Source organism: Oncorhynchus masou, chromosome 6, assembly GCF_036934945.1.
Source record: "Oncorhynchus masou masou isolate Uvic2021 chromosome 6, UVic_Omas_1.1, whole genome shotgun sequence".
Classification (NCBI taxonomy): domain Eukaryota; kingdom Metazoa; phylum Chordata; class Actinopteri; order Salmoniformes; family Salmonidae; genus Oncorhynchus; species Oncorhynchus masou.
In genome coordinates this window covers 50,647,008-50,657,763 of record NC_088217.1, presented here as the reverse complement: position 1 = coordinate 50,657,763, position 10,756 = coordinate 50,647,008, and the positions used below count along the sequence as shown (strand labels likewise).

The 10,756-nt window shown below is 44.5% G+C and overlaps 1 protein-coding gene across 3 annotated transcripts in view; it reads right to left on the bottom strand.

The window, feature by feature from the left end:
- LOC135542224 (voltage-dependent calcium channel subunit alpha-2/delta-2-like) overlaps nt 1-10,756 on the bottom strand; it is a 261,612-nt gene that overhangs the window by 56,975 nt on the left and 193,881 nt on the right. For all 3 annotated transcript variants that reach the window (XM_064969028.1, XM_064969026.1, XM_064969027.1), the window contains one exon: nt 4,183-4,324. In XM_064969028.1, coding sequence (XP_064825100.1) covers nt 4,183-4,324 — 142 coding nt within the window. The remainder of the gene's footprint in view (nt 1-4,182; nt 4,325-10,756) is intronic.

The window sequence follows — 10,756 nt, the reverse complement described above, 5'->3', positions numbered from 1 at the left end:
TGATTCAGTTAATATGACAACAGCCATGTAAATATAGCAGTATGTGTGTTTAACCGGTTATCTCTTAAATGAAAGGGAACAAAAAATATGAGGAACCTGGTTGGAGCACCACCAGTGATTACGTGCTAACGTATTGTACAGCTGTAGGATCTTAATTTGACCACTCTGTTGGAGGGGAACTTTCCTGCAATGCAAGACATTGTAATTTCCACATAGAAATTTAGACTCGATTTTCCCTTTCGGAAATGTATCAACCCCTGTATCAAATGTATCACAAATGTTCCATTAATTTTAATCCACATAATAATGTACATTTCCTGTTGCTGCAGGATTATTTTCCTGCCATAGTAATCTGGGTCAAATTAAGATCCTTCATCTGTATAGCAGCTGTGTCTGCCAAACTGTTAACAACATCTACAGCCCTGGTGCAATAACCATTAAATGATCTAGCTGTGAGACGTCTCTGAAACTAAAAACAGACCCAGGAGTGAAGCGCATGATGGGATTCTTTCAGTGGCGTTTACTTAACTCTCCTCTTCCTGTTTCTCTGTGATTCCCTGTGAGATTGTGCTCCTCTGGGCTCTTCCCCGGCAATTATTCAGCAAATCCCTCCCTGCTGTTTGTTCCCTCAACGTTTCCCCAACGTTTCCCCAACGTTCCCCCAACATAACCCCACCACGAGAAGACATCCCTTTTTTTTCTCCACAATGCAACAGCACCACCCACATCAATGTATTCCTCTGTGGCTTTCTCTGTTGCGGTGTCCGTTCCGTAATAAGCATTGATAATTAGAAGAAAACTGTTTGAATGTTTGACCTAAGCTAATTAGAAAGTCTGCAGACTTGCCAGCAGGAATCCGCAATGGGATAATGAATCATAAAATGGTTCATTACTGCGCCCAGGGAACACTCTCAATCTCAATAAACGGACATGGGCCCTGGCAGACAAATCAAACCAGGACACACACACTGCCTCATTTATCTGCTAAAAAGAACACAATAAAAACTGTTGCTCTAAACGGGTTTCTATTATTAAAGTGTCTCTCTCCTGATTCTCCTTCTCTCTTTCTCCAAACCCTCTCTCTCTCGCTCTCTACTCCTCTCTCTCTCTGACTTTTTCTCTTGACTTTTTCTCCTCCCCCACCCCACCCCCACCCCCCGCTGCTGCAAGTTTCATTAACATGCGTAACACACTTTTGTAAAAAAAAAAAAAAAAAAAAACTCCTTGTCATGTAACAACAACCACCTTTACTCCATGTGTAACTCTGTGTTGTTGTCTGTTCACACCGCTATGCTTTATCTTGGCCAGGTCGCAGTTGTAAATGAGAACTTGTTCTCAACTAGCCTACCTGGTTAAATAAAGGTGAAATAAAAAATATCACAGAGGACCAGACATTCTGCCAACGTTTCCTAGTTGGGCCCCCTTCTCTCAGATGTTCATCATCAAAGCAGTAAAATAGCAACCCCCTTCAACTACACAGAGGATGAGTGCTCATAATAAACTCTAGCCACGTACTCCATCCGCAAAGCACAACACAGAACACTAAACTCATCCATACCATAGCCCACTAACACTTACTGCCATATACTTGTACACATAACACCACACAATACTCCAGCCCCTGTGTAGATAGTACCCTGTTCCAGATCAACAGTTCCAGGCTTTTGTTCTCTAACGCTGACCCTCTCCCTCTCGTCTGGCTGCTCTGCTCTGTTCTCCCTGGGTTGGGCAGACAGCCTCTCCTGCTCACTAACAATGCTGCTGCTCCACTGCTCCTCCAATAAGCACAGACCTCTCTAGACCCACAGGCGAACATTCCACTCACATCAGCTCCCCGTCAGCTCTCCTCGGCAGCTCTGGTGTTCCAGCACTGAGCAGCAGCCACCTCCGTTGGTACTGAGCATGTCCCTGGCCTGCCCTCTCCAGAGTTCTCCGATCCCCGGGACTCCAGAGGTAGAAATGTCCCAGTCTATTTTCTCCACGTGAAATTCAGCTTTTAACTTCCGATCCCTGGGGCCGTATGTATCAAGTTCCTCAGAGTAGGAGTCTGAGGATCAGGTCCCCCAGTCTATGCAATCGCATTCATTGCGATCGAAAAGGCAAAACTGATCCGAGATATGTACGCTTGATACATATGGCCCCTGAGAATTTGCTTAACTTATTCCCAATAACATGATTTTAAATAGCCTAACACCACTGGTCATATTATTTTGTGCTACTGTCCAAAAATGTGGTTAGAATTGATGATATATTTGTTACTGACACAGGCTAGGCTACTTGAATGATATACGGAGTAGAGTGTGGGGACGATCAGCATCCGTATACGAGTACTGCATTTTACGAGCTACTCAACTAAGAAAAAAAAGAACAGAACTCAAACAACATGCTCAAAACGGAGATGGTGTCAACACTGGAGTAGCTGGGCCAATCTTTCCACTGCAGGCTACGCACAGGGAGTTGATTTGCCCACAACAACAGTAAACATTTTTGGCAACACAAAACTCTTAAAGGCCCAGTGCCGTCAGAAACATGATTGTCCTGTGTTTTATATATATTTTCATAATATGAGGTTGGAATAATACTGTGAAATTGTGAAAATTATGATAATGCCCTTTTAGTGTAAGAGCTGTTTGAAAAGACTGTTGCGGTGCGATGGAGTTTTGGTCTGCCTGGTGACATCATCACACAGTAAATGAGTTAATAGACCAATAAGAAAGAGAGTTCCAAACTTCTCTGCTAATAACAGCTAGTTTTCAGTTTCCCCCTCCCCTAGCAACATCTTGCTTGAGAAATTGCTCTTTGTTAAAGAAGCTATTTTTGTTTCTTTTTTGACCATTTTCATTTAAAACAATCACAGGAAGGTACGTCATTGTTACCCAGAAATGATTTGATATTGACATACAAATGGCTGTATTGGACCTTTAAAAATGAACATCCTCCCAGAGTACTCCATTCTAGCACTGTGTTTCTATAATCCCCTGCAGGCTCAATCGGAAAGCCTTTATTCCGATTCAAGCCCAGCGAAGAGAGAATCCAAGGCCCATGAAAGAATCCAGGGCCGGCGCAAAATGTCTGCAGTAACAACAGGCAGGACTGATTGCTCTATAGTCGTTCGTCCATGCTCTTTGACCCCTCTTCCTGGATAAGCACAGGCTAACTCTGACAAGATTGGCCCAGAGAGGCTGCTGGGAAAGCTTATTATAGACCTGTTGGCTAGCTTCCATACCTCGGAAATAACAAGGGTTCTTCTGACGAAGAGGAAGACTGCAAAACAAAACGGGTGGAAATGGTGGTCTATCTGTCAGCAGATCATTTGAGATACAACCAGATAGTGAGAGTGAACACATCTAAATCCTACAGATTAGAGCAGGATAGCGGAGAGAAGAGATAAGAGAATGTCGGGCGACTGTGAGAATACAACCTCAGCAGATACAGTACGTATGTCCACTTTCATCCATTGCTGGAGTCCCAAAGAAGGTGTTGTGCCTGGTAGGACTGTGAGTTGCCAGTCAGGGCAGAGTATCCAGGAGCAGGTGAATCAATCCCTGTCCCCGCAACCACACACACGCACACACACACACACACACACACACACACACACACACACACACACACACACACACACACCACACACACACACACACGCACACACACACACACACACGCACGCACACACACACACACACACACACACACACACACACACACACACACACACACACAGCTACTGTGGGGAACACTGCTGCCATGTACTAATGTGTTACAGGAAGCAAGTGTTGGCCGATACGCAGAGGGGCAGGTTATCGTGCTCAGCTAACAACCTCCAAAGGAGAAAGTTCCGGTCTAAGGCACAGAGAAGGCGGTTTCATGTTCATCCGTTCACGACTGGCTCAGGTCTGTAGGAGAACTATGAGGGGGAGATCCTCCCAAACTGATAAGGAAGGCACACATGACCGCCTCGGAAACAAGATGCGGCATCTCAAAGGTGTATCATGTCAGAACACTGTGTGTAACCTAGCAAACAGGTTCAGATCATAGGCTGATAGTGAATTTGTGTGTATTTGTGTGGGAGGATGGAGGTGCAGTGAATTTGTGTGTATTTGTGTGGGAGGATGGAGGTGTAGTGAATGTGTGTGTTATTTGTGTGGGAGGATGGAGGTGTAGATGTAGCTTGGTACTTACAGCCCTTATAGATGTCTGTAGGGATCTGGACGGCGCTGTAGGAGTAGTTCACTTTGTTTTTAAAGTTGGGATCGTCCACAAACTCCAGCTTCACGGAGTAGGGGTTCTCCATCAGGTTCTCTTCCCCGTCTTCATCCTCCGTCTGCATAGAGATTCACAGAGAGAGAAACACCCTGTCAGTGGGATAAGCACAGGACAGAAGGAAACAGACGGCCAGAGACACAGACTAACACAAAACAGACATCCGCCCTGCACAGCCACAAACAAACACGAATGCACTCACACAGGTCTGCATGCACAAGTGCATGCGCGCACACACACATATACACTTTTGGATGAAACAACAAAAACGGCAATTACGCCGCCTTTTAAGCTGGGTTTGGAGTTGCCTTCTGTTCTTTGCCTCGTCACAAAGCAACAGCGGGTATCAAAGCAGACACAAAACAGTGGGAATCAATTAGTGTCCAAGATGGCTATCACAGACACATTAAGGTGGCACACAAATGAACCCTGACAATAACTAACAACCAACACCACTCAATCACAGCTTTCTCTCTGCCACCCACACGAGCAGGGCAGAATCTCCAGCACGCCCATGCAGTGTTACTTTAGGAAGCCAGCTGGAGCTGCCTTGTGTTTTTGTTTTGACGTTCACGACAACATAATGTCTATTGGAGGTCTGGTGCCGTGGCGTCGCCTAGGCAGAGAGCTGCTGTACATTTGGTGAATATTTGTAATCATTTATTTTCATAGCATTTTCCCTGACAAACTTTTTGTTTTATGAATGAACTATTAGGTTATTATTATAGTCTATATAGTGCGAATCCAGCATGTTTTCAAGACTGAAGTTGGCGGTTAGTTACTGGCTAGCTAGCTAGCTAATGTTAGCTGGCTAACAGGCAATGTTTTGATTCGATGATGCCAGCTATCTGGATGTTGAGGATGGAGAGAAGCCTGAATACAGAGCTATACAGTGATGACAGCTGACCATAAGGAGAACTAAGTTATAAGGCTACTCATCGACAGGGCTGCAGTGGAGCAGGTTGAGAGCTTCAAGTTCCTTGGTGTCCACATCACCAACAAACTATCATGAGCCAAAAACACCAAGACAGTCGTGAAGAGGGCACGACAACGCCTATTCCCCCTCAGGAGGCTGAAAAGATTTGTCAGGGGTCCTCAGATCCTCAAAAGGTTATACAGCTGCACCATCGAGAGCATCCTGACTGGTTGCATCAACACCTGGTATGGCAACTGCTCGGCCTCCAACCGCAAGGCACTACAGAGGGTAGTGCGTACGGCCCAGTACATCACATCAAGCTTGGGGCCAAGCTTCCTGCCATCCAGGACCTCTATACCAGGCGGTGTCAAAGGAAGGCCCTAAACATTTCCAAAGACTCCAGCTACCCTAGTCATAGACTGTTTTCTCTGCTACTGCACGGCAAGCAGTACCGGAGCACCAAGTCTAGCTCCAAAAGGCTTCATAACAGCTTCTACCCCCAAGCCGTAAGACTCATGAACACCCCCCCACCCCCATTTTTACACTGCTGCTACTCTCTGTGTATTATCTATGCATAGTCACTTTACCTCTACCTACATGTGCATTGACTTTGTACCGGTACCCCTTGTATATAGCCTCACTACCGTTATTTTATTGTTGCTTTTTAATCATTTGTTATTTTTCATTTTTTACTTTCTTAGCACTGATTTTTCTTAAAACTGCATTGTTGGTTAAGGTCTTGTAAATAACCATTTCACTGTAAGGTTTACATTCAGTGCATTTGACAAATAAAATTGGACTTGATTTAATACTCCTGAATTACTACTGAAGTGTGATGTGCTTTCTGAACCCCAAGTGGGTGCTGCATTTTGTTAGTAGTGAAGAGTTGTGAGCTAGCTAAACTAGGTGGCTAGTACAGAACTACTATGAAGAAATCTTTTTTACCCTCATCAATCTACACACAATACCCCATAATGACAAATCGAAAACAGGTTCTTAGAAATGTATGCAAATGCAAATATATACATTTAAAAAATCCTTATTTACATAAGTATTAAGACCATTTGCTATGACAGTGCATGTCAATGCAAAAACCAAAGCCATGAGGTTGAAGGAATTGTCCGTAGATCTCCGAGACAGGAGTGTGTCGAGGCACAGATCTGGGGAAGGGTACCAAAACATTTCTGCAGCATTAAAGTTCCCCAATAATTCAGTGGCCTCCATCATTGTTAAATGGAAGAAGTTTGAAACCACCAAGACTCTTCATAGAGTCAAGAACCCGGTGGTCACTCTGACAGAGCTCCAGAGTTCCTCTGTGGAGGTGGGAAACCCTTCCAGAAGGACAACCATCTCTGCAGCACTCCAGCAATCATGTCTTTATGGTAGAATGGCCAGACGGAAGCCACTACTCAGTTAAAGGCACATGACAGCCCGCTTGGAGTTTGCCAAAAGGCACCTAAAGACTCCCAGACCATTAGAAACAAGATTATCTGGTCTGAACTATTTAGCCTGAATGTCAAGCGTCACATCTGGAGGGAACCTGACACCATCCCTACGGTGAAGCACGGTGGTTTCAGCATCATTCTGTGGGACTGTTTTTCAACTGGGAGACTAGCCAGGATGGAGGGAAAGATGAACGGAGCAAAGTACAGAGATCCTTGATGAACACCTGCTCCAGTGCTCCAATGGGCTTGGGAGGCGAAGGTTGAGTCATGCATCCGCCAAACCGCACTTCTAAACACCCACCCGCTTAACCCGGAAGCCAGCCGCACCAATGTGTCAGAGGAAACACTGTTCACCTGATGACCGAGGTCAGCCTGCAGGTGCCTGACCTGCCACAAAGAGTCGCTAAAGCGCGATGAGCCAAGTAAAGTTCCCCCTGGCCAAACCCGGACGACGCTGGGCCAATTGTGCACCGCCCTATGGTACTCCCGTTCACGGCCGGTTGTGATACAGCCCCGGGTTCGAACCCAGGTCTGTAGTGATGCCTCTAGCACTGCGATGCAGTGCCTTAGACCGCTGCGAGACTCGACTGGCCTAGGATTCAATCTTGATTATCTATCTACATATGACAAGCTTTGCCTTTTCAAGAGCCCATCGTGAAAATAAATAGGAATTAGATCTAAACACATCCTCTGGCAGAGCTTATTAATTTATCTTTGCCTCCAAATCCTAAGGGAGCCCGTTAAGACTCTGCAAGGTGCATACTGACAGAATATAGCACATAGCTAGTACTACAAATGAGTTCGGGCAGGCCTACACATCCACTGTACAATATACACACATACTGTATATATGCATTGCATACCATCAAATACTGTATATCATACGATATACCATATTGTATATAATACTGTATACTATATATCATACTGTATTATAAGAAGTGTTGGAGGTAACGTGTTCAAAAGGTTTACGAATGTGTTACAAAGTAATGCGTTACCGTAATAATATATCGGCAAAATATCAAGTCAAAATATTACAGTTACTTATTACAGGTAAGGTAAGAAAGGTGGTTGTTACTTAGTTACTTTTGTTATCATTCCCTTCCTAGTTACAGTGATTGATCAAAATAGATATTTGTGATGATGATGATCATTCCATGTCGAGTTGGCTCAATATTTAAAATCCCCAACGCCCCAGATTGCAATTGTTTTTGTCCTGAGATTGAGGTCCTCTCACCAGAACAAAAATAAAACATAAACAAATACTCAAATACATATAGTTCATTACTGTATAGTTCACACTGAGACCTGCCCACATATCATGATGTAATAGAGCAGCAGCAGGGTGCATTGAATCTGACATGATAAAAACGGGTTTGTTTTTTCGCAAAATGTAATTCAAGCCTCATACCCTGTGCAAGAATTGATTTATGGACGGGCTTTAATTGTCTATTAAAACGCAATTACAAGCTGTTGTGGGAGAGGATGGGAAGAGCAGAGCAGGGGGACACTTGTGATGATAGCCCACTGAATGTCAACGCTAGGAACAGTGGTCACAGATCAGGAAAACATGCTACAATACCTTACAGGAAACGCATCATCAGACATACGTCAACTGTCTCGCGTCTCCCGCTCTTGTGTGTCTCTTGTACATACAAAGTTGTGCAAACACAAATGTATCTACACAAACTCACTGTTATAAAAACCCATTTACACAAGGCTACACTCACAGGTTATGGGCCTTAGTTCGACATCTATCTTTGTCGGTTTTGACTGTAATAACAATGTATAGCTCATAAACTGTCTCCTATTCCTCAACACATCCATTCATTCTGTCAAAACCTTCCCACTCAGTGAAAACGTTTCATAATCGTTCTGTCACCTTTTTTTCTTCTTCTCCTCCATCCAATCATCTCCAACTGCATTACAATGTTAAACTGCCCCCCCCCCCACACACACACACACACAACAATGACCCCATCACACAAGAACATAGACTTGAGAAGATGTGCAACGTTAAGGTCGCCGGTGACAGTGTACAAGTGGACGGTGGTGGAAGTGACCGTGAAGCTCATTGGTTGGACAATATAACACTAGCCTTGTAACATGACAGCAAAGACAATGAATGCGTTCATGACGATGATGCGTATTCATCAAGGGTGAGAGTGTTACAGCCTCACGCTGGTCTAGCAAAGAGGATCCCTCGGTTACTGATGCAGTTCCGTCAAAACGCGTGGGGTAATTGTGTCACGGGGCAGTTTGTTGGCATGGGTGATTAGGTAGGACATGCTGGTTCATCGCTAAGGATGATTGGGTTAGAGGTGCTAGTTTATCAGTTAGAGAGGAAGTGGGTTAGGAATGCCGGAAGGATTAGTTACAATAAAGGTCTTTGGGTTCGAAGGGTGGATTATTGCTTAACATAAATGTATTTAGATTAGAAATACTATTGTATTAGTTGCAGGGAAGGTGACTGGCTTAGAGAAATGGGTTGCATTAGTTACAATGAAGGTGATTGGCTTAGGGAAGTCGGGTTATCAATAACGGAGAAGGCGATTGGCCTTCATAAGCCCCTCGTGCATCATCAGCATTCTGTGGAGTCCCGTCCCGGTGTTTGTTTATCTCTCAGCCTGACTGTCATTCCAGTGAGGCCCTCTTTTTCCAAAGAGCCCAATCATAATTAACCAAGGCAGCTTCTAATTAGGAGCTGAATAAATCCACACAGGAAAGACTGATTGGTTCATTTTCTTCAGCCACCCACCACCTGTTTTGCTCGATTCATTACCCAATTTATTAATTTTATCTCCCCATTCTCAAGGTTTAATTAAAGGTTGAAGAGGCCAGGAATGACATTTTGAAGACTCTTTCATTTACACTTTTACTCATCTAGGGCTCGCCCATGATCACAAGCATCTCTCGCCTCCAAACCCAGCTCATCCCTTTGATATTGTGTGTGTGTGTGTGTGTGTGTGTGTGTGCACGCGTGTGTGTCCATGAGTGTCGGTCAATCGCACAGTACAGATTGTGGATCACTTCTGAACCGAAAGCCAAATAACAGGGCTCCAAACTGAGCTTTGACAGTGTAATATGGTGCAGTGTATGACAAAGCAAAGAAAATCAAAATGCAAGACGAGTCTGTGTTTCAAATGCATTGAGAAGCTACAATAACATTAGTGTTTCCAGCTAGGTGGCCGACGTCTCTGCTCCTTGCCCTCCACCAAAACGCTACCTTATCGTCATTTACAAGTTATATGCATTTCACTACCGACCAAATAGCAGTTTCAAATGAAAGTGAGATAATGCGGAGACCATTGCAATTTCACCCAGAGTGAGCTTTGTCTGTTCTCCGCTGAAGCCTAAGTAATAATCTTCTCTTGGGTGTGCCTGATCTTGTCTCTTTCAGTTGGGTTGTTCTCGCAGAGGGATTTTCCCCCAACAATGACTGATAAAAACAAAACTCTAAAATCAATATCATATTGTTCTACTGACAGCCAATGCGGTGTTGCCGGGACAGGCCAAGACATCATGCCTATAATCTTTCATGTGTCGGCGTGTCTGTGTCTGTGTGCGTATTAAAGTCACAGTAAAAAAAAATAGGTATAATGGGACCCTGCCAATGAAGACAGTTCATTGTCAAAGTGCCAGAGCAAGAGTTGGGGTGAGGATAAGGCTAGACCCCAAGATAGTCTTAACATGGGGTGTTATTAATCCCAATACTAAGCAATCCCCTCCAGTGCCACTACACATACTACTATGGAATATTACCATCAATGAGACAGGCCACTATGTGCTGTTTCTATGCCTGGACACAGCGAATAAGAGATTGAGGACCCAGAGAGAGTCGCCTTTTGGGCAGGAACTCAACTGTGGACAGTGACTATACCTACACAAGGGCGCTGCGCGATTCAATTTAAAGTTGTGAGAGATATGGAGTCCAGAGCATCTGGCCCAACAAGCTAATTAGATATTGTAATGATGGAGAGTTTAAAGGTGAAAGGAGCGCATTAAAACCCCTGTTTGAATCGGGGAGAGAAAGGGGGGATCGGATGGGCAGACAAGGGGAGAGGAGGGATGGAGCAGACAGGGCAGACGAGGTGAAGGTAGCAGCAGAAGTAGAGCAAAGGTACAGGAGTAG